Here is a 23,287-nt window from a genome sequence, read left to right as displayed (position 1 = left end):
TTAATTTCCAGAATTTTATTCCATTTTCATGTCACTTAATTTTTATATCTTCTTCCTTTTTAATTTATTAATTTTTACATTTTCATCTTAGGCTTGGACGAAATTTATAGCACCTGAAAAATAAAAATATTTCATCCCACAATCTAGCACAATGCAAATTGATTTCGTTAACAAAAAGATGATGAGAAGTACCTTCTTACCGCTAAAAAAAAGATTTTAATAGAAATAAACAAGTAAATAGCATTACGTTCTTATCATGATGGAAGTTGGTATTAATTTTGTCAAAGAGGAAGTCTGGAACCAGTGATCTGAACTAATTATTACATACTTCTAACTATTCACCCTTTCCATTTCGTTATCAACAAGAATTCTAATCTTCATGGTCTTCTCACAGTCTTCAACATCTCATGTCTCTCAGATCTAAAACCTCAGCATCGCCTAACTCCCTCAAAATCTCCAAGCTGCTTTCCTAAAACCAAAAATCTATCAATAGACCTGTGACGATGGCAGGTACCGGTTACCTATGCCGAAAATCCTTGGCAGTCGAGGAACTGAGCGATAAATCGATGGCCAAGGTGAAAGAAACGCGTGTCAGGATGTGACATCGTGTCTCCACGTAACCAAAGCGCATCAAAGGGGAACAAGGGCCATAGTTTGATAGGCGACGGTGCAATATTCATAAGCCGGCGTCATAGAGAGCCAGCGCAGGCGTCGTCGTCATCGTCTACGGTGTCCTCAGGCTTGTTCGTCTGTTTGCGCAGAAGACAACTGTTGTTCGTCCATTCGGCACCGAGTCGGTTCTCCTGAGCCATGTCGACGACTGTAGTAGCGGCTGGTGCGTTGCTGCTCATCTCGTTCCTCGGTCTTTCCCTCTGCCAAACACCCATGAACATGCGTAAGTATTGTCTCCGATGACTTTGGAAAATTTCCTTTGCAACCATGTAGCCGAATTAAAAATCCGGATGACTCGTGGTTGCGTGGGATTACTCAACATTTAATAGAACTCGGTGAACCACTTCGATTATGTTAATCTAAAAAGAAAAAAAAGAAATAGTAAATTATTTATTTCTCGGGAGTTAGTATTAGTGGTATATGGATATAGCCAGATTTGGATCTGTTTGTAAGTAATTTAGTATGATTATTTATATTTTTGTATTTAGCAATTGAATATTCTCGAAAGGCACGGTGTAACGATGTCATAAAATATTAGGGGAAATTAAATGCACCGACTAGGTGCATTTCGATCGGGTAATATGAAAGTTTGATTCGTTCCCGATACATCGAAGAATTGCCGTACCATCGCTGAATTATTCACCTGGTAAACGTCTGGTTGAAACCTTCCGCATCTCCTGTTCCGACTCGAACGTCAGGTACCTGGTCCTTGACATAGAAAAAGGTTCGACGAAAGCTACTAACGACGATCGGGAGAAAACGAGAAAAGGAAGGACGCGGATCGCGATATCGTCGCGAGATTGTTGCTTCAGATAACAGTGGTCACGTTGCGTTTTACCGCTACTTTACAAAGTACACGAGAAAAATATGCTATTAACCTGGGTGCAATATTTTTTTCAACAAGGTGCGACAAGTTACGGTATGCAGATAACAGCTGCACGATTAGATCCGATCTGGTGTAACGAAGCTAGGCGGGGTAGTATGGTAACGAGCATTAATCGTGATGGAATTGCGTATTCTCTTTGAAAACAGGTGATGGACATTGTGGATAAATGTATCGAAGAAAATGTACATGTATCGTCGCGAAGTCTAATTTTGCTGAATGATAGATGTTGGAAGTTTATGACATTTTGTATAATTCATTTGAGTGCGAGAGTCTTTGAAAAATTCCTATCGAAAAATATGAAACTCATTTGCATATCGGAAAATGCTTAAGGAAATGGCACATGGTTAGATAAAACCTGGAAAGTGCAATTTATCTTTTTCATCTTTTTTGTTCTATAGTCATAGTGGTAGAGCAACCAGATAAGTCGATCCTGAGCGTGCTGAACGAGGCTGCACCTCAAGCTGAGAAGAACTTCGGGGATGGTGTCATCACCGTCCATATTTCTACAGTCCAAGTGGATCGTGCAAACGTGGATGCCAGTTTTGACAGAGGTTGAGAAAAGACAGTGTCGTGTAGCTTCTGGAGCTTCCACGACTTCAGTTTCTATCGATAGATATCTTTGCAAGTCTCGAAAAATTATTTCAAAGTTCCTAGCTTCGTACGATAGAATTGTCATTGAAATTCTATTATCTAAATGTAGCTGGATTTTAATAAAAATTCTACTATTCCTCTTGTCAAAACTACCCTTGTTAGTTATACCGATTTAAATCTAAAGGATTACTTTTACTATTCGAAAATGAATAACATCCTTGTATTGAATTTAATTGATTGTGAACTACACGCGACTTGCATCCCTTTGACCAAACTATCGATACCAACTAGATACAATATCAACAAGCTCTTCCGTCGTGATCGTGCATCGTTCTTATTCTCGTCTCGTTAAAATCAACTTGCAGTATGTGCTGCCTTATTTAAGGGAATCAGTATCATACTCGACATGACCTGGACCGGCTGGGACCGGCTACGCAACATGGCCGACGAGAACGGAATAATATACAAACGGGGTGACAGCAATATAAACCCGTACGTCCAAGCGATCGACGATCTTTTGATGTTGAAGAATGCCACGGACGTTGGTTTGATCTTCGAAGATGAAAGGGGTACCTTGACACCGACCTTCGATCGTTCTTTTCGCGATTTCCAGATCTCCACGATTGTTTGCAAACCTATCTTCACTGTTTTGCAGAGTTGAATCAAAGTCTATACTATTTAATCGGGAACTCGATCATAAGGCTGGTGGTGATCGACGAGTTCACGGATAGAACGATGTCGAAGATCAGGAGTATGCGGCCGTCGCCATCTTATTACACCATCTACGCAAGCACAGCCAAGATGGAGCACCTCTTCAGTACGGTGAGTCTCACAGAAGCTTTGACAGACGAAATCCAAATATCTCTTTGCGAAAGATTGAAGTCACCCTTAAATAAAAGATAAAGTAATATTAATTTCACAATTTATTTTAATTATGGCGCGATATAAATTAAATTACAGTAATGAAATTTTTCAGGCTATACAAGGAGGATTGGTGAAGAGAAATGGAATATGGAACTTGGTGTTCACCGATAATAATTATAAAGATTTTAAGTACATCAATGGAGACCTCCAGTTAAATGTTTCCGTCACCATATTGTCGATGAGTCTGAACGTCTGCTGCAGATTAATTGGCGAACCCTCTTGCAGCTGTTCCCCTGATATTCAAGTACAATAGATATTACTTTCGTTGTTTTATATCCTAGTGATTAAAATGATTAATTTATTCTTCTTTTACCTTCTAACGCTTTCATAGATATTCCAATATTACTTTAAAAGGCTAGTAAGTCTCGTAGTGAGTCTAATGAGTGAGCTTCAGAAGTCGGGTGTCAGCGTGGAACCTAAGACTGGTAAATGCTCTTCTGCGAACGAGAAACAAGCCTCGAATTTCACGTCTGAAGCATTTAACAAGAACATATTAGCGGTGAGTCATGTGTAGAATAAATAGTGACTTATAAAAGAGTCGAAGACTCATGGAAAAATATTACTGATAGAAATTAGGGGGTAACGATACCTTTGAGTACTGGTCTGAGAAAGGGATGATCACGTATAAAGCTGAGATCAAGCTGGAGAATCTTAATAATGGAATTTTGGAGCCTCTAGCCACCTGGACGCGACATAGCAAGATTAAAGAAGCCGAAGGGAAGAAAATAGAGCCTGCCAGACGATTCTTCCGAATTGGAACTACTGTTGTAATTGACAAACTCGTGTTAAATATATAATATGCAATTTATCTTCTCAATTACTGGAGACACGCTACTTTGTGATTACATGCATCCATTTATCATCGTCACATCTATTCTCATTTGAGTATAGTATATTTCTCTGCACAGATCGATAGTTCTAGTCTTAACGTTACAGTCAATTTCTTTTAGCTTTTACGATATTCTTTCGTAAAGTTAATTAATCTAAGAACTAAAATTGCATTAGGCAATACCTTGGACCATGAACAAAGTGGATCCAGTAACTGGGAAGATTATGAGAGATGAGAACGGAAATGAAATATTTGAGGGTTACTGCATAGACTTCATGAAGAGATTATCCGAAGAGATGCAGTTCGATTATGATCTAGTCATACCACGAGATCGACAATTTGGAAAGAAGTTACCTAATGGCCAATGGGATGGTCTAATCGGAGATCTTGCTAAAGGGGTAAGAAGTACATAGACAGAACATGGAATTGTTTTAGACACCACGTATATTAAACCAGATGGCGCCTGTAGTCCTGCAACCGTATAAACCTTCCTGTATAAAACGCTGTTTCTCTCAACTACTTTGACATAAATGAACTTAACTTTTGGAGATTTAATACTCTTTTTTTTACAATTTTTAGTAAACTAATTTCTTTCTTCCTTTTCGGGAATAGATATTATTATTATTGTAACATTAACAATGAAGAAATTATCGATTTAGTCTCTCCAATCGATTCGTATACAAAATGTTTCTTTTCTCAGATTTTTTGATATAAATTAATTTTACTTTAAAAGATTTTATATTCTACCGTTTTAACTTTTGTTAGCCATATTGCAATCCGTTTAAATCTACTAATTTTATGTTCTATTTTGTATAATTACTATTAAAGATACGTATTTCTTTCTTCAGGAAACAGATATCGTAGTTGCAGGATTAACAATGACTTCGGAACGCGAGGAAGTTATCGATTTTGTCGCTCCTTACTTCGAACAATCCGGCATACAGATCGGTAAAACGTGTTTCTACTTAAACCATGACTTTTACACGATCCACCGAAATATTCTTTATACTATGCAATCACCTTTTCATCCAAGTGATAAGGAAGCCTGTTCGCAAAGCGTCCCTCTTCAAATTCATGACAGTACTCAAAGTCGAAGTATGGCTGAGCATCGTCGGAGCATTAACGTTAACTGGCATCATGATCTGGATACTTGACAAGTATTCTCCTTACAGTGCCAGGAATAATAAACAGCTATATCCATACCCATGTCGGTAAGAATTGCACAACATCTGCCACCGTAATTTCCAACTAATCGACGCCTCGTTAAACGAAATTTGGGCCTAAATTGTAATAAATCACTCTTAACGACCTCGGTGTCTTATCGTTAATGGGTCTCATAAAGATAGAACAATTACTTTGTCGAGAATAATTGTTGGACAGAAATGTCGTCTTCTGTCTAGGGAATTCACGTTAAAGGAGAGCTTCTGGTTCGCCCTCACGTCTTTTACGCCACAGGGTGGTGGCGAAGCTCCTAAAGCATTGTCGAGTAGGACCCTGGTGGCTGCTTATTGGCTGTTCGTTGTTCTGATGCTTGCGACATTCACTGCTAATTTGGCTGCTTTTCTTACTGTGGAAAGAATGCAGGTGTTTAGATTTACTTCTAAAAAGATATTTAGAAAATATTGTTTCTTAGAAGATTCGAATTAAGGATCGTGTCCTGTTCTAGTCTCCTGTGCAGTCTTTAGAACAATTAGCGAGACAGTCGAGAATCAATTACACCGTATTGATTAATTCTTCTACCCATCAGTACTTCATGAATATGAAGAATGCAGAAGATAAATTGTATACGTGAGTATTTAAATTCAGAATTTTGTAAGAATCAAAATCTCTGTCACTTTTGATTCTTTAAATAAATCAACTGATTAATAATCTTTATTCTATCCATAAATTCTCACCTTCTAAGTACTTTTAAATTTAAAAAATATTTATCAGGGTACTAATTATTAATTATATTCTAGTACTTCAAAGTACTAATAACTCATCCCTACGAGTTCTTCCTCGGCTAATCATTTCCAATTTTCGTTCTCCAATCAGATTGTGGAAAGAGATCACGTTAAACAGTACCAGCGACCAGGTGGAGTACCGAGTCTGGGATTACCCGATCAAGGAACAATACGGCCACATACTGCAAGCCATCATGCAAATTGGCCCGGTGGCTGATACTAAGGAGGGCTTTCGAAAGGTACGTAATGGCGATCAATCATTCGAGTGTAGGCAAATCGTTGACTAAAGTCGCGGCTTTTTGTCCCGGTTCAGGTGATAGAAAGCGAAAATGTTGAGTTCGCTTTCATCCACGACTCGTCGGAGATAAAGTATGAGGTAACGAGGAATTGCAACCTGACAGAGGTTGGAGAGGTCTTTGCAGAGCAGCCTTACGCAATTGCTGTCCAACAGGGAAGCCACCTGCAAGAAGAAATAAGCAGAAAGTATAAAACTGGAAGTGTCATAAATATTCTTTTATATGTACGTATTTATATCGATTCGTTACAGGATTCTAGACTTACAGAAGGACAGGTACTTCGAGCTGTTGGCGTCCAAGTACTGGAACCAGACACTGAAGGCTCAGTGTGTAAACTCCGATGATAACGAAGGAATTACGTTGGAAAGCTTAGGTAAGCTGTCAATGACTCAATTTCATTATTTAATGTTTCATGATTTAACTTTTATCAGCAAGTATAGACCGATATTAGCTTAAAAGCGTTTCACATTTTTCATCACGATCAATCATAAGCATCTTTGTATCACAGATTTACTAAGCGAACAATAACTCCGCCATTTTTAGGTGGAGTGTTCATCGCGACTCTCTTCGGTCTCGCTCTAGCAATGATCACTCTAGCTGGCGAGCTATTCTACTATCGAAAACGGAACAATCAAGATAAAAAGAAAGGCAAAAAGAAGCCGAAGACCATCGACAGCGAGAAGATGATGATGCAGAAATTAGCCTCGAAATTGCAGATAAAACCAGCACCCACCAATCCGTTGTTTGAGAAGACAACGAAAGCGCCTCGAGTGTCTCACATCTCCGTTTATCCCCGTAATTTCCCTTTCAAGGAATAAAAACGGAATAAACAGTGGAACAGGAATGAACCAGAAAAACGACCAAGAACTCGACTCACGGTCTTATCTCGTGTCAATGATCGAGTCACTCGGTACCAAAGAGGAACAATCTGAATTTGATAACGGTTCTAATAAAAACGAGCGCAGCGTAACGAGAGTGAAAATAAAGTTTCTAGCCAAGTGTTTACTAAGCCCGGTGTCTTTCACCGTTTCGCAATGTTTGCCGATTCTTCACGCCTCTCGCGAGCCCCGGTAGCAATCGTAAATCGATCGATCGTAATGGACGATATTCTTCAGGGCGACGTATCGTTCGGAGATATTTCACTTTCGTTGCAATCGACTCAGTATTATCTTGTAGTTATTACGAATAAAGATCCAGGAATATTTTTTACATCGTCGTGTATACTTAATGTTCGAATCTTCCTTAAGATCAGGTGATCCTCCATGCATAAAGCGCGTCACTTTGGAGGGAAAGATCAGCGGTTTCGTTGGGCAAAATATTGCAGATGTTTTTTGTAGACGAAGACTCATAGATCCATCGTACCCGTAGATTATTGTCCGTCGCGAAACTTTTTCGCTGTTCGCGGTAACGGAATTGCATAAATGAAAGTGAGCAGTTAGGGATCGGTCGGCTGTGTCGTACCGATTCGTAACGATCTGTCGCAGTGGCGGACTATGAATCGATCTTCCAGCTAATCCGTTAAGTTATTTTAATTTTTTCTTTGGTAGTCATTGAACCCAATATTTTCATTCTTCTTGAAACATAATAATCCCTTCTGATCGAAGCAATTATTAAATCCAAGATTTCGACTTCAGACTTTTTATAATTTCCTTTGTAAAATATTAATCTTCCGTAATACATTGGTACCAGTGGTACCAGGCATTGATAAGTCTGCAATATGTTCTGTGATTTTATATTCACCTATAAAAATAGAAAGGTAAGTGAGACTGCCGTATAAATAAATTCGCAGATATTTATAATGTTCTTTTCGCTTGGAACCAAAACATTTGCCTCAAAAAATTTCTTTTTCTCGGCAAGAAGTAAGCGTACTCGTGTACACGTCATGATTCTTTTTGCTCTTAACGAGACAAAAATGATTTACCAGCGGCCACGGACGAGCAAACAGCGTCCGGCACTGTTTTACGGTCGCTGATTCAAATCTTTCTGATCGACAATCGGTGTTCAGTGACTTCGTGGGTTGCGTTTCGCGAGATAAAAGGGTGGGGCGTCGCCTTTTTGGATCACCAAGTCGATATAAAGGCTTTCCGCGCGGAGGCGAGATCATTTCATGGGAAAGTGATGTGGCTCGCCGAACCGGAACCGGAAACGGAATAAGTGTCCACGATCGGCGATATCGCGCACCATGCCCTCCTGCAAGCTCCATTCTCTTCGCTCTGACGGACTGCTTCTGGTAATTTCGTGTTTCTTTACCTCTGCTACTATTTCCAATGGGAGCAGTGAGATTTTCTTCGTTCACTTTGCCCAGGAACTTTTCTCCTTCCTTCATCTATATTACAATAAATATATACATTATATTTTCTATGTTCTTTACCAGCGTTATATTGTTTTATTTTATTTTACTCACCTTTTCAAAGGAATTTTGAAACATATAAAGGATCTTACAGGACCATGTAATTGTCATAAAGGAATATTTTCTGACATAGGTATATCTGACACTGACGATACTTTGCGTGTCGTCGAATGCCAATTTCTACGAGGATCACTACAAGTCTGTATCCAGCGATGATGATCCATGGATTCACGCAAACCGCGATATTTCTTACGATTTCGCCTCTTCGGAACCCTCGCCATCCTACAGTCGCTTCTTAGAGTCCAGAAAGAACCATCGATCCTTAGACTCCACCGAATCCTTCGACAAACCTAAAGAATGGTACTCTTCATCTTCCACCAAGAAGGTTCCTACGGAGGACAAGAATTTCAAAAAGATAATATCTCCGTTCTACACCATCACTGACAAAGATTCCCAAAAATACAAAGACATGGTAATGAAATCCGGCGTTCCTTACTGCCAAGAGATCAAAACGAAGCGTGGGGACAAGGAGACCAACGCGAAAGACAGCATGATCTGTTTCAAGTGCAAGAACCCGAAGAATGGAGCCTCTTACGAGCAGTGTTCTTACGCTTCCCAACCACTGGCGGACTCCAGTAATATCGAAGAAGTCGTGGTGACACCTTCAGGCTTCAGAAACAGGAGATCTAGCTCGGACGAGGCCTATTCTAACTTTAAAAAATCTGACAATTACAGAAGGCGCGACAATCCGTACAGATTCAACGATAAAATATTCTCAGAGGCCACTGACGACGTCCCAGCCGAGTATAAGAATAAGAACGAAAAATGTGAGAAGATGGTAAAGGATTCCATGGTGTGCATGATATGCAAAGACACCAAGAGCAACGCGAAGTACGAGCAATGCTCCTATGTTCAACAACCCAACGATAAGAAATACGCCTATACCAAATCTAGCTCTCATTCGACTCCTGAACGAAAATCTGAAAGGGATGAGGAGGAAGACCATGAAAGAGGTTCCAACAGGAGATATTCGGGGAGTAAACCGGTGAAAGAGTATTCCAGTTCTGGCGAGAAAGAGGACCTAGAGAGAGAATCTCGAGAAGAGACCAGGGACTCGTCCGGGAATTGCAAGAAAGTCCAAAAGGGCTCACAGACCTGTACCATCTGCAAGGACCCCAAGACAGGTGGAAATTACGAGAAATGCTCGTACACTTATGAGCCAGACGATAAGGTATACAAATACAGTACATCTAAGAGCTTTGGGTACCCCAGAAGCTCTTCCACGGATGTCGACAGGAGTGAACCCAGTTACGAGGAAGCCAAACCACCGGCAAAGTTCACAACTGACTCTGAAGAATACAAGAAAGACTACTCTATTCCTGAAAGCTCCTACGAAAAACCTCCGTCCTCCGAACCATCGAGTTCTTACTACAAAGACGAGGAACCTGAGTCCAGTTATCATCAAGCTGCCACTCGAGAGTCTAAATCTGGCTCAGACGACGACGACCACCTCTCTGGCTACGAGAAGTCCAAGTCTGAATCAGAGAGAGTCGCAGAAAGCATCCAACCGAGCTACTGCAAAGAGGTCCAGAAGGGTTCCATGAGTTGCAAGGTCTGCAAGGACCCGAAGACAGGGAGTAACTCTGAGCAGTGCTCGTACAAGTACGAACCGAGCGATAAGAGTTACTCTTACTCCAAATCCAAGTCGTTTGGTACTCCAACCGAATCGAGAGACAAGTCTTACGACGTGTCTGAGAAGAAAGAATCCCAGGAACCATCTTACGAGAGCCGTAGCCACGATTACCCTTCTGAGAAAGCGGCCTACGTTACCGACAGCGATATCAAAAGAGACTATTCGATCGCTGATGAGTCCAAGTCCGAATTGAAAGAAGAGTCGCCAAAGCCCGATTCGAAGAAGATCGACGCCGAATTCTACGACTCGTTTAAGAAGAAGACCGAGATTCAGAAGGTCCTCCAAGATTTCCAAAAGGAGGATCGTTCCAAATGCAAGAAGCTGATGCGCGATAAGATGACCTGCTACCAATGCACGGATGAGAAAGGGTTCGAGAAGGAAGAATGCGCCTTTGTGACTGCAGATGAGCCAGCTGAGGATAAGATCGACTATCGAGAGTCGAAGGAGTACCACGTCGAGCCTACTAAGAAGGTTCCCAGGTCTATCGTGATGGATCGTCTGGATGACTTCCCGGTCGAGCCAGAGGTAGCTGCCAGCGAGAGAGTTTATGTGAAGAGAGAGCAACCAAATTCAGAGGATACTAAAGACGCTGAAGCATCCAAAGAAGCTGAACCTTACGAGTACGTGGAAGAGACCAAACCTGTGTTCGACAAGGTCCTCGGTTTCACGCTTCCGGCGTACATGCTGAGTACTTCCGAGCACGAGGAGGAGTTTGACAAAATCGCATCGAGTAGAAGGATCTGAGTCCATCTTTTCAATCTCTTGTATCTTCGTGGTGGGTTCGACGATGTTTAGTCGCTTGTAGAACTCGTCGATTAAATAGAATTAAGCTTTTTGTATGGAACTCAGACGTAGAGGTCGCTGCAAGCAATTATACTTCTTAGATGGTAAAAAGGAATGGTGTCTTTGAATGAGCCGCTCATTTTCCAAGACGATTAACTCCATAAAAGCGAAAAGTAGAAATTTATTTCAAATATAGAAAGTTGAATGTACATCACGCTGTTTGGTAGACGAATTAAAAAGAATTCGAGAGGTGGAGTTAATCACGTTGGCCTGTGAACGGGTCAAATGTTTATTTCTTCCATGGTAATGTTACTTACTGTTAGTGCATAAGCGGGACTCGATTGTTGTATGGTTTGTAATTAAATTTCTTATTGTTAAACCGATGGTGAAATTTATCTTTGCCCGTTTACGTACAATTGCGCCGCAGTTATGGTCGATTGAACACGAAATTAGAAACTTCGCTTGCTACATTGGGTTTTTGCGAAATGGCCATTCCGTTTTTTCTCTTTTTTTTTTATTATTATTATATACTGCGCGTGATTACTGGAGAAAGAGTTGAAAATTTCTTATCGATATCTCGTGAAAAGAAAGCGAGGATATGAAAATGATATCTCCAATCGTTTTATTTCGTCATGGCTGACTGGCTGTGAATAAAGAAATGTCGCGATATCGACAAAGTGTAACGGCAGATCGAGAATATAGTTCTTTATTACAGGTTTTGCTCGTTCAGTGAAAGATATCTAGCGATTTTAATAGACCATAACTCGATTAGACTCATCGTTCGTCAAACGAAAGATCGGTAGAGACGTGATATAGAATTGATATTTCGAAAACTATTTGAAACATAACAAAAATCGATATCTCTATCCATTTCGAATTTTTATAATTAATATAGGAGATAACTAGAGAAAATAAGCGTTTGCAACTGTTTCCGCAAACGTGAATAAATAGATATGACACATTTCAACACATGGTTACCGTATCGTATCGATGATTATCTTCCATGAAGTAAAAATGAAAGTCAAGTTATTAATTGGCTCGATCTATCGTAATTGACACTTAATAATACAAAGATAAAGATCTTGAAGGTTTAGGAAGAACTTGAGATTTGAAGAAACATTATTCTTTCTTATTTCAAATTACTCTCTAAGTAAATTGAACGTACTTAGAAATGAGTATTGAAAAATCGGGACGCACCTGAAACATAAGAGTTAGGTTAGATTAATCTGCGTAACACACTCCATACACAAGGTAATTTCATGCTACAGCACCCTTCATTAATTAGTGTTTGCTCAACTTGACTCACTGCCAACCTCTGTACATCTTACATGAAAATGAAGACAACGTCGACAAATAAATGATGCTCGCAGAGACATCTTGGAGTTTCCTGACATAGTCTTATAGCCGGATACAATGTATTCTTATGCCATGGGGTAGGAACCAATTAAGGAATCATCTCACGGACTCTTACCCCGGGCCTCATTTCTGTATACGAAGGTACCTAAAAGAAAAAAGGTCTGAGTTAAAATTACTAAAATTGTGTGTTAAAATGTAATAGCAAGTACCTCAAATGGACATTAAATCTTTTTAGTCATACTGAGGAAAGAAGTCATTAAACAATTAAAAAATCATTATTAAATTTTACAAGGGGTTAAGATGTGGTACAATGTACAACAGCTATCGGCTAGCTCATAGTATTAGTATATACCTGAATCACAGAAACCATAAAAGTTATATATATACAGTGTGTCCCAGGTTTTAATATTCAAACTCTGTCAGTACATTCCATGGCACTTAATAGGGAAAAAATGTTTATAAACATAGGTCATTTAGAATTTTGTTAAAGAGTTATAACACAAATATGGAATACAAATGGAACGGTACCCGGCCAAATTGGCTCGAATAGATCAGTAATATTTACATTTACAGTCTCGTAGTATGTTTATGTTTTCTACCAGAGGACGCCAAAGATTTTGGCAGTCATTTTCGCCAGTAATAGCTATTAGTAAGTTGTTAGACTTGTATTCTATATTTGCAACTCTTTAACAAAGCTTCAAGTGACCTATGTCTACAAACATTTCCTTCTTATTTAATGCTATTGAATATACAGACAGTTTGAACGTTAAAACCTGGGACACCCTGTATACATGAAAGTCCAATCTCCATTCCAAACTGATCATCATATCCACATCGTATCTACGCAAAATCTGTAATCTGCGACTCGCGAAATCCTCCCACCTCTGCTCTCCACTTAGCAACAACGAAAACCACCCTTCCTCAAACCCAAAACCCAAACCCAAACCCACTTCTCTGTTCCTTTCACGCTCTCCTGTACCACCTCTGCGCTGAAACCTCGGTTCGACCGATCGCGCCACAGCGTCGGGTATATCGCGGCGACAAGGAGGAATGGCGGCGGAATCCAAGCGTGGTCCACGATCCGGGGGATCGTCGTTGGCCAGCAGTAGCAGCGGGCGCGCGCTAGTGTCGGCATCGGTGCTGCTCGTCCCTTTCCATATCCGTCACCTTCCACCTCCTAGTACGCTCACGGACCTCCGTCGAACAGGCACAGCCAGCAGAGAGAGAACCGGTTCCTGTCGGCTGGTGGAAAGCGGCACGAGGCGGCGCGAGCTTAACCCGGCACACCGGATTTCGTATCGTCTGCGGCGGATACCGAACGCTAGCCGAGCATGAGCACCTCGACGTTCGTGGGGTAAGCGTGGATTTTCCCTTTGCTGCTATCTGCCGAAAGAAAGAAAGAACGTAAGAAAGATAGAGTAACCGGCTGTCCAAGGATCCTCGATCGCTTAGCGTTGTCACGGGGTCACGGGGAGTCTCAGAGAAGCTTTCTGGTCGTCCGGCGTGATCCGTAGGATGGAAAGTCTCTGGCCACCAGAAATGGTAGGATAGGTGAAACTGGTTTCTAGTTTGGCGCTCGAAAGGACTCGACCGGTTAGAAGGACCTGTTTCTTCCTTTTGCCGCTTCGATTCGGCTTCTCGAGCTTCGTTGTCGGGGCTGATCGAGGATGCTTGTGCGGATAGAGTAGCTTTGTCCGAGGTGATCGAAGAGGCTTCAGAAGTTGAACGATCTGCTGGACGATGTTCGTGAAGATTCCGGAGTAGTGGTAAGAGGATGCTGTCGCGATCTTGGTAATCTGCGCAGTTGATTTCCCTGCTTCCAGGCTGTACAGAAATAGACGGCGTTTTGGAGCGCGTTAGGGGATTGAGAAAGGTCGGGATCTTCCCGGTTTCGCGTTCATGGGGTCTGGGTAACCCGGCGTATTTTAGTAATTCGCGTAACCGATTATGAAATTCTGATTTACGATTTTACCTTTAATCCGTGTGGTTTGTTTCATCTAAAATATGTGTCTCTTTTCATATTTGTGATTCATAATTTATTCGATTATCTATATAATCCGGAGCTCTCACGAAGGTCCAATTTTTCGGCTACCTTTTCAGTCATCTTCCGCACAGACTGGCTTTACATTCACGAGTCTATTTAAAGCAGCTTAAAATTGCATAAATAGAGAATCGGTAAACAAAGTTGTCTGCCAAGAGTGATTATTAGAAGCCATAAATGTAACGTGTTGACCGTAGCTTCGTTCCTTTCGAAAATGTCGAATTTCTGAATTATTAAACTTCGTTCGCAGTCTTCTCTTCATTTTTGAATGTTATCCGAGTAAAATCGGCCAGGAATGGTAAATCGCGAAGAACTTGTTCGTTGGAGATGGCAGTTTCAACGACGAACCTTGCGACGATACCAAGAAAGAGCTCCTCGACCTATATTTCGTCGTCGAAAAGGAAAACACCGAGGAGCATTCATCGAAAGATTCTTCATCCAATGGATCTTGACTGCTCGATATCGAGTTTGATTAATTACTTCCTTCGATTTATTCCTCTCGTCAACCGCTCCTTGATCTCAACCTCGCGTTCAGATCAAAAGCAAATTCTATCTGCGCATAAAAGTGTACATAAGATTAAAGATCGGAAAAACGTGCAGAAACTGGGACCTTCTTCTATCCTGAAAACTGTATCGTAACAGATTAAATTACGACTTATGTAATTTACACGCCTTGCATTCGAAGCATTCATAATTCAGAAAAGCGAAGCTTAGAGCTATTTATAACTAACGTAATCACGGAAAGTGAAAATCATTGTGCTCTCGTTCGGAGCATAACAATTTTCAACTTGGCAGCACTTAGCCGAGTCGAGCAGAATGAGTTATAAATAATCCGAAATTGTGTGAAATCATCCTAGATTCGCGATCGTGTCTCTCCTTGGGGTTAACAACTGAGAAAGTTCGCTCATAATATTAAACGTGAATCAAAGGATAATTATAGAAATAAGTAAAAGAAAAAAGACGGTGAAGTAGAAAGTATAGAATGTAAGCAGACGATATCTCGGAGGAAGTAAGAATCTAAGTCGATGCATCGAAGCTAGGGAAGCTCGCAGGCATGTTTATAGTCGCCACCCACGACGAGATTCTATATCCACGCGGATGAGTAATCTCATCGGGCAGCCCGATGAAATAATCGATGCATCGAGACCGTTCGATTACCCCTTGTTCTTCGTTTCCATTCCGATTTCTTCGAAATCGTGTCTCTACATGATCACTCGTATCGTAAATTCCAGCTATTCTCCAATATTTTTAATTCTTCGTGATATAGATTTACGTCATAGTTGTTATTGGAAATAAGCGATACACAAAGCTCGCTTTATAGCTTCGAATGACGTTCATTTTTGCGCAAAAATATAAAGCTCGGGTTGGCCACGTTCCTCTAGACTCACGCCCACGCTTGGTCCAGTCTTGGACGTCCCGCTTGGAACCGCTCGCTGATACTCGAAGCTAATGCGAAAAAATATTGTTTTGGATGCTGGTCAGATGCGAAGTTTTCCGTAAACGTCTTCACACGAGGCAACGTTTCGTACCCATCAATAGGAAGGTATTCTCTTTCGTCCAGTAATGACACATGGACCCAATAAAATACAAGATCCACATCTCTGCCAATCAAATTCTCTTAGCATTAGCTATACCCCTGCTCTTCAAGATACTTCTTAATTTGCCTAATAAACCCTATTGACTTAACTCCGTTACCATTTCCACCACGTGAAAAGCAATCTCATTCGATGGTCTCCATTGCGACGGGGGTATCGTCGTATGTTCGTCGTGATGGAAATACACCGACGGGTTTCTAGGTCCACGCCTACGAATCATCCAATTTTGAACGTCTCGGAACCTTGCTCGAGCCCCGCAGTTTAAGCTCCATCCGATTCCATTCTGGTCTGATCAGCTACGTGACTAGGCGCGCCGCATTCTCTCTCCCTCTATCTGTCTTACCCGAGCCGGCCTCGTCATCAGGAAAATTCGCAGGTGTGAACGACCCTTCGATCAAGAGGGTACGGGAAAATTGTTCATTGCCACGTGCCGTGGCGGACTGGCCACGCGATGTATTTTTAAACGCTTGCGCGTATCGCGTTTTCGACGTCGTTCACTCTTCTCCCTGTCGCGTCTTCCGACCAGAGTTTGGAAGTCCGTTTGCCGAGTTTGATCCGCTCGACAACTGGCCCGTTCACCGATGTCGCTGTAGTCAACTCGTCGTTAGACCGTGTGGACCCCGTTTTTGCGGGATCATTGCTTTCTCCTCCCAGGATAATCGTCTCTACGAGTGAAGGTCCCATTTAGACTCTTCCACTTTTCATGGATATGAGGTCGATCTGTGATCGTACTGGAATATTTTCGTAGTTGTAACCTCCATCACCTTTCGTTCTCCTTTTTCAATTTTCTTCCTCGTGGTAATTTACTGTAGACAGTGTCGTATATATTTTCGTCCGATGATTCGAAGTTTGGCAAAGTGCGAAAAGAGGTTTGGCGAATTAATTTGCGAATCGGTACGATCGGACAACGTCAGGTGTCTTCGGCTCCTCGCGGAGAAGCCGCGACGCGTCGAAGCCCTAAAAATAAAATAATCGGAAGCATTTTGTGCGGCGCGGTAACGCGCAGGTCGGCCCGCGCTAAATTTAACTCCGCCTCGCGTATCTACCTAAATACACTTGTACAAGCCACGGCCTGTTGTTGGCTGGGTTCCGAGGCTCGCGACACCGCGCCGCCACCACTCGCCCTCGTCGAGCTTTTCCGAGAAAGTTCGCCTTTTGCGAGGATCGCGATCGATCCTTCTAGATCCTTCGATCAGCACGATCGTCATATGACCGTCTGACCTTTCGATTTTATTATTTTCAGCTTTCAGTAAGAGAGAATAGAGGCTTTGGAAAACGTAGACCAACATTCTCGCCATTTTTTGTGTGCTTTTTGAAAAAGTGTTTTTTCAGAGTATTTGCATAAAGTCTGATTACAGTGCATGCATTTTCAGCCGAAGAGAAAATCCATTGTATTTTCTTCCTTATCTTCTGATCTCGAATATCGTACAATCAATATCATTCACTCGATTTTTGTATTTTTAATTGTTTTATTCATAACGAAAATGTCTTTAGGAATAATTATGCTATTATTTCTTGGACAAAAGTCAAGTTGATACAATTCCACAAATCCCGCGTGTTTCGTAAATTTCATAAATCGCATAAATAAATTACACAAGTATATGTTCCTAAAATTTCACAAACTTACAAGAATTATATAATAAAAATTACAACATACAAAGCAAATGGAGAAATTCACCTTTGATCAATAGAAACACCTGGGTCTCGTCACTCTGAACACCTGTAAAAACCGAAAGCTTTCGGATTCACCGAACCACTCGGACCCCTGCCGTTTATTATCTTTCTCCGGTGGTCTGTCGTTCATGCTCCGTTCCACGTCCAAAATTTCTCACCGTGAAAACGCTCAACGCGTTTTTCCGAGAAAGTCGACCGCATGAATTACGATTCCAGTCGCGATAACAATGACGTCACTCGTCTGATTCGATGTTAAAATTAGTCGAGAATCAAACGGGTTCACGGCGATGGCCCTGTGGCCATTTTCGTGAGAACAATTTCGCGATTGAAGTAAAAAAGAAAGAACATCAGCCGAAAAATTGGCGAATTTTCCAGATGCCGGTCGTTCGAACAACGAGGGTAAAATGTTGGAGAACGAAGTCGCACGTGGCACCCATCGGCACGTTGACGTAAAAGAGAAAGACGGTGTCAATGCCATTCTCCAAAATTCTATTATTAAAAGAAATCTTTTACTCGAAACCAAGAATCTGCCATGGGTTCGACGTTATTCTGCGAATGACGTTTTTATATTTTAAGACAAAAGAGTTCTTGAATACTCGTGGATGTGTAACATGATTAGGGTTTGTTTTTATGAGCAGTAGAGGGAGAACTTGGACTGTTAGCCTGAAAGATCATTTGAAATTAACTTATGGATATCTAACTGGGATACTACATAAATTATTTTTTTAAATTATTTTCTTACTTTCTTTAATCACTATCGATATTTAATTTCTTCCAATTGAAATTATAATTTTTGTTTTATTTCGTAGGCTTCAGGAATTATCAATTTTTCTTGACCAGATAAACGATTCGAGCAATCTTCGTTCATTGATTAACGAGCTTTCACAGCTGTTGGAGCGAATGTTCTAAAAAGTTCAGTCACCCTGTTGAAACGAGATGAACGATATAGTCGACCGAGACCACTGACAACACGAACAGCAAAAATAGAGGACTATCAATATCGTGCAGATAGTAGTTGACCGCTCCTTGAAACCGTGCTGTAAAAATATCATCTCTTTAAATAGCAGATCATCATAAGTTATACGCAATTTCGTCAGTGAAATGACTGCTGGTCACTTTTCGTGTCATGAACATTCTACCACTATATCGCTCTATCACCTATCGATTATGATTCTGCATCCACTTACATTCATTCTCGAGCATGAGCGATAAGTCGCAATTTTTCAATATCAATCCAAAAAATTTGCATACAGACACTGTACTATCCACCACGAACCATGGAGATAACCTAGATATTACAAATTCAAATATTCATCGATCTTTGACAATACTGTTTCATTTATTTCGAATTACGTTTATTGATTTCAACATTTAAATAAACCACAATACTTACGACTTCTTTTATATTTTCTTCGATTACACGAAACACTAAGTCACGAGTGAAATTAAAAATACACGTTGTAGGCTTCGTAAAGTAATAAAGTGACACAACCTTCCTATGAGCTACAACTTCCTTAAATGGATTAGGCAAGGAAACATGGCCGAGTCATCGAAAGATAACTCGCGGTCACAACTGCGAAATGTGGGTTACCGTTCGTTCGTTCCTTGATAATTCCAAAAGCAGTTTGGCCGGGTTGATTGCGAACACGGTAGCGGCCGCCGTGTCCCAAAGTAAATAAATCGTCGTGCTTGTCGAGTACTCTGCGTACGTGGAAATAGAAAGGTGCTTCGATTCAGGTATTTTAGAACTCATTGCTTTATCGTGTCACCTGATACTTACAGTGAATCACCCAAACGACGATTGTCTCTTTCGATGAAATATTCTTATTGGAACTTGTCTGATTTATCTCGTCTAATGTGTGTCTCGAAATAAAAATCATTATAAACTGATAAACGGAAAATTACTTTAACACATTTACAGCGATTCAAAATTTCCATGTCAGAAAATATTCTTTCAACAAGGTTTCTAAACTTCATATGTCTTTCCAATTTTTCAAATAGCGTACTAAAGCAGAAATAAATAAAAGCAATAACAACTTATAGCGCACAAGAGTTAACAGAAAAGTTAAGTGAGAAGAATTAAGGACTGAAACAAAGTTTACAAGCATCTTCAATCAACGATCACAATGTTGTTCACTAGAGGTTATGTTTCCTTCGAATACCCTCGAAAAATTAATTAGAACGCCACCACCGACATAATTTTGAAGCTATGGAAAGGAACCGTTTTGACAGCGAGCTACACTATACGCAAATATCATGTGTTACACGTAGATACACCAAAATACCGATACAGCACGATGTGACTCAACGTTCGAGTAACTGCGTTCCACAGATAACACAGGAATGTATGCAACGAACATTACACGAGCAAGAATCTTCATCGATATCACTATCCGCGTTGCTTTGACAATCTGATGGTTGTTTGATTAATGGCACCTCGAATTACAGTAATTTGGGTATGAGATGCGTACAGTGGTTGCCAAAGTTTATAATCAAAGTATAATAGCGTTTCTACTTGAATGATACATTCGAAAAATTATTTCTTCCAAAAATTGAATAATTTATTATTTATAAGGTACCTTCGTGTGAAATCCCCATGTACGATATATACTGAAACGCTGGTTAATTTTTTGATATCAATCTTTTAATTAAGATTATACAAAGGGATTATATTCCTAATGCTGTCTTTCATCATCATCCACGAAATAGCCTCTGAATATTGGTGTCATCGTCTAAATTAAATTATTATACGATCAGTAAATATATATTCGACTAATATTTAATCGATACTTACTATATAATCGATACTATTTTAGTTGATATAATTTAATCGATATCGTACTCCCCAATAGTTACTCGAGAAAACTGTTGAACAATCTAGTCGCTTCTTTATCTTCGTATGGTATTGTTGGAAAAATATTTTATTTCGAAAGATATTTAGATGCAGCTGTTGGTAAAATATTATTCGAGTGATTCATGGACAGCCAGTTTTGTAATGATCGTAAGATTCATAAATTTTATGGCCCTTAAAAAACAGACTGACAGTGTATATTATACTATAGTTTAAAATAAGTTTACTAGAATATTGAGATATGTATAGTGTCAATATATCTTTTAACTCTCTTGACCCTTTGCATTTGCATCAAACTTTTCTAAGATAATGTATCTAAAAATTAGGTTATATTTTATGACATTTCATATGCAAAGAGGTTACAAAGGGTTAACGATTCGCTAATTTTATCCTCTCAAGTGACTAAATACTTCTCTTTTCAGGAATTCGGATGGTCTAGTGACAGGTACGTATATCCACAATCGAGAAAAATAATTAATCGGGGAATTCGTTGCTCGTCGTGAAACGTTGCAACGAAGATATGCGGTGTATGCAAATAATAACTGCTGCCTGGTGATAATTACCAAACGGAAAGCAATTAGATTCGTCGTTCCAAGGTTTACAAACATTTCTGAAAGCTTATCAAAAAAGCACTCAATATAGATTACTTCTCTAAGGTGAGTTCCTAAATGAAATGAAAACTAATTAAAAAACAAATGTACAATTTTTCCAAAAACGTATCGATTTTTGTTTTCTTTTTTTTTTTATCAATTCTATGAACTTTTTTTAAATTTCTAGAAAAATATCCCCGTAAAGAATTCTTCTTACATAACAATGTTTACTTTGGCATCACGTGAGCTTCGCAAGATTTCCGTGTCCACCAAAGCAACCCAAACACCCGGCAGCTTCTCTCCACGTGTACACAAAACATCTCTGTCCACGAATTACAAATGAACCCGTCTGTATACCTCTACCTGATCTACCGCCTGTGCCACTTTCACGGGAGGACCGTTCACGGGCCCAAAGTTCAACAAAAAGGCCGGCAAATCAAATTTACCGTTCACTACCAGCCGACGTTCTACGATTTTACGATTCACACGTTGGTCACGGTGAAACTTAATCTCGTAAAAAAGTTACATTCCAAAGTTACAGCTGCGAAGAAACTTTCGCTCGTTTTTATCTCCTGTTTGACTCGAAAGGAAAGAAATTCGAAAATTTTTCGCGTATCTAACTTCTTTCTTCCGCCTCTCTCGTAAATCGGTTTCTTAGTCCTTTTACCTAATTTTTTCGATGCCACTGTGAATTGGCAATGACGGTGGTAGATCAGATAGCGAACGGTCTGCCGCTTGGGATTTCCGGTGAGCTCTCTACGGGAACGTGTGAAAGTGCAACGAAAACGACGAGCACACGTCCCGCATACCTGACCCCTCGTTAGCATTCCACTAAATCGCTAATCGTTCCAGGACTTTGTCCCGCGCCTCCTCCACCGCCACCGCTACCTCCAGTGTCTGGTCAGGTGCCAGCCATGAAGATCAACACCGCAGAGGTAAGCAGAAGATCGGCAGCTCGCTTCAGTCCGCGTTCGTCGCCCGTTGCGAGCGAATCGTCGAGTTTCTTGAAATGTCGTAGGAATTTCAACGAGTCAAAAGAGAGAAAAATATTCCAAGCATTGATTGCCTCAAAGTAGTACTCCACCGTTGGGTAGTGTTTAATTTTATTTTGAAAGAGTTACAGAGCTTCATCTACTGTGGATAATTGAATTTAATTATTTAATTGGATAACTGAAAATGGTGAGTGTCATAAGGGGACATTTTAAATCGAGTTGAGGGAGTATAGTCTGAAAAGGAAGATAAAATGTGAGAATCGTGTAGGTGGTTGTAATGGATTCTGGAAGGAATGGTAGATTTATGCGGAAGGATCTTTCACGAGGAATTATAACCCGGCCAAAATTAAGGGAACGCTCAAGGCTGTTGGATCTTTTCTTTGCTCCGCGTTTACTCTGTTCCAGTGTTTGTTTTAAACCTGTGGACTTGAGTTCTTTGTTCAGATATATTTAGAAGCACTTCAAAAACACGGTAAAAGAGACGAGAAAAATAGCCTTGAGCGAGATGTAACAGAATTAAGTGCGGGTTGAAGAATGTAACTCTTCGAAGAGACATGTAACAATCTTACCTTCAGTCGTGACAAATTTCTATTGTACAAAATGAAAGGATATCTGTTTCGATATTACCGTGCGATTCAGAGTCAATGATTAAAGGCGATATTAACAGAAACGTTGAATCGTAGGCACCTACGTCAAGAAGGTTGCAGGTGGTCAGCAACGATGCTTATGAACCACCAGCAGCCATTCAAAATGCGATGCTGACCAAGGATAAGAAACCGTTCACATATACGCCAGGAATGGGTGGCAAACTGGACCTATCTCAAATTCGAAGTCCTCGAATGGCCCGCAGAGTAGCGAAAAATGCGAACGATGAAGGAATCGAGGGTCCACCAAAATCAGCACTTGAACCGAAGCCGACACCAGCGCCAAACACCGGGGCGAATCTATTTGTTCAGCCCCAAGTTGCGATTCCTGTATTTCCGACAAATATTCCAGCTCAACCCTCCGCCAACAGGACACCCCCGACTCCGCCTGCTAACAGGATTCAACCTAGTAGTGAGTATCTCTGAAAACCAAAATGTATGGAAATAATCAAAAAATACTGTCGTTTGTGGAAATATCGAAGTTCCAAATTGTATCGTTCCAGCTCCAGAGAAGCAACCGGAACCACCGAAAGTCGTGACCAAAGTAGAGACCAAAGTAACTCCCACGATTGCGGTT

General features: G+C 40.6%; 3 protein-coding genes and 2 long non-coding RNA genes across 7 annotated transcripts in view; 3 read left to right on the top strand and 2 right to left on the bottom strand.

Moving 5' to 3' along the window:
• Positions 1-677: 677 nt before the first annotated feature.
• Positions 678-6,959, top strand: Ir8a (Ionotropic receptor 8a). Its single transcript, XM_017898094.1, has 16 exons — positions 678-895; positions 1,957-2,109; positions 2,515-2,718; positions 2,805-2,971; positions 3,126-3,317; positions 3,405-3,572; positions 3,643-3,840; positions 4,079-4,300; positions 4,751-4,850; positions 4,936-5,113; positions 5,303-5,486; positions 5,569-5,690; positions 5,937-6,084; positions 6,159-6,328; positions 6,393-6,514; positions 6,685-6,959. Exons 1-16 carry the CDS (start codon positions 811-813, stop codon positions 6,957-6,959), a joined length of 2,688 nt encoding a protein of 895 aa, XP_017753583.1. The 5' UTR covers positions 678-810.
• Positions 6,960-7,858: 899 nt separating this feature from the next.
• Positions 7,859-10,928, top strand: LOC108546139 (protein IWS1 homolog A). The gene is made up of 2 exons (XM_017898080.1): positions 7,859-7,897; positions 8,625-10,928. Exons 1-2 carry the CDS (start codon positions 7,859-7,861, stop codon positions 10,926-10,928), a joined length of 2,343 nt encoding a protein of 780 aa, XP_017753569.1.
• Positions 10,929-12,097: 1,169 nt separating this feature from the next.
• Positions 12,098-13,349, bottom strand: LOC108546166 (uncharacterized). The gene is made up of 3 exons (XR_001890123.1): positions 13,274-13,349; positions 12,296-12,468; positions 12,098-12,164 (listed from the first exon to the last, which is right to left on the bottom strand). It is a non-coding gene; the product is annotated as an uncharacterized LOC108546166 (long non-coding RNA).
• Positions 13,350-13,423: 74 nt separating this feature from the next.
• LOC108546163 (putative mediator of RNA polymerase II transcription subunit 26) overlaps positions 13,424-23,287 on the top strand; it is an 18,203-nt gene continuing 8,339 nt past the window's right edge. The window contains exons 1-5 of one of the 3 annotated variants that reach the window (XM_017898110.1): positions 13,424-13,677; positions 20,907-20,929; positions 21,927-22,009; positions 22,750-23,122; positions 23,214-23,282. In XM_017898110.1, the coding sequence (XP_017753599.1) occupies positions 13,655-13,677; positions 20,907-20,929; positions 21,927-22,009; positions 22,750-23,122; positions 23,214-23,282 (571 nt within the window). In that variant the 5' untranslated portion in view covers positions 13,424-13,654. The remainder of the gene's footprint in view (positions 13,678-20,906; positions 20,930-21,926; positions 22,010-22,749; positions 23,123-23,213; positions 23,283-23,287) is intronic. The other 2 variants (XM_017898108.1, XM_017898109.1) reach the window with 2 other exon arrangements.
• On the bottom strand, positions 13,676-14,348 carry LOC108546165 (uncharacterized). Its single transcript, XR_001890122.1, has 3 exons — positions 14,296-14,348; positions 13,928-14,147; positions 13,676-13,706 (listed from the first exon to the last, which is right to left on the bottom strand). It is a non-coding gene; the product is annotated as an uncharacterized LOC108546165 (long non-coding RNA).

Source organism: Eufriesea mexicana, unplaced genomic scaffold (genome assembly GCF_001483705.2).
Source record: "Eufriesea mexicana isolate 0111107269 unplaced genomic scaffold, ASM148370v2 scaffold611, whole genome shotgun sequence".
Taxonomy (NCBI): domain Eukaryota; kingdom Metazoa; phylum Arthropoda; class Insecta; order Hymenoptera; family Apidae; genus Eufriesea; species Eufriesea mexicana.
The sequence above is the reverse complement of the archived record's forward strand: the minus strand, read 5'-3'. Positions and strand labels throughout refer to the sequence as shown.

Coding starts and splice junctions, on each gene's coding strand:
- Ir8a (XM_017898094.1), top strand. CDS start 811: ATGTCGACGACTGTAGTAGCGGCTGGTGCGTTGCTGCTCATCTCGTTC. Junction 896..1,956: donor CCAAACACCCATGAACATGC/GTAAGTATTGTC, acceptor TTTGTTCTATAG/TCATAGTGGTAGAGCAACCA. Junction 2,110..2,514: donor GGATGCCAGTTTTGACAGAG/GTTGAGAAAAGA, acceptor ATCAACTTGCAG/TATGTGCTGCCTTATTTAAG.
- LOC108546139 (XM_017898080.1), top strand. CDS start 7,859: ATGTTCTGTGATTTTATATTCACCTATAAAAATAGAAAG. Junction 7,898..8,624: donor TCACCTATAAAAATAGAAAG/GTAAGTGAGACT, acceptor TTTCTGACATAG/GTATATCTGACACTGACGAT.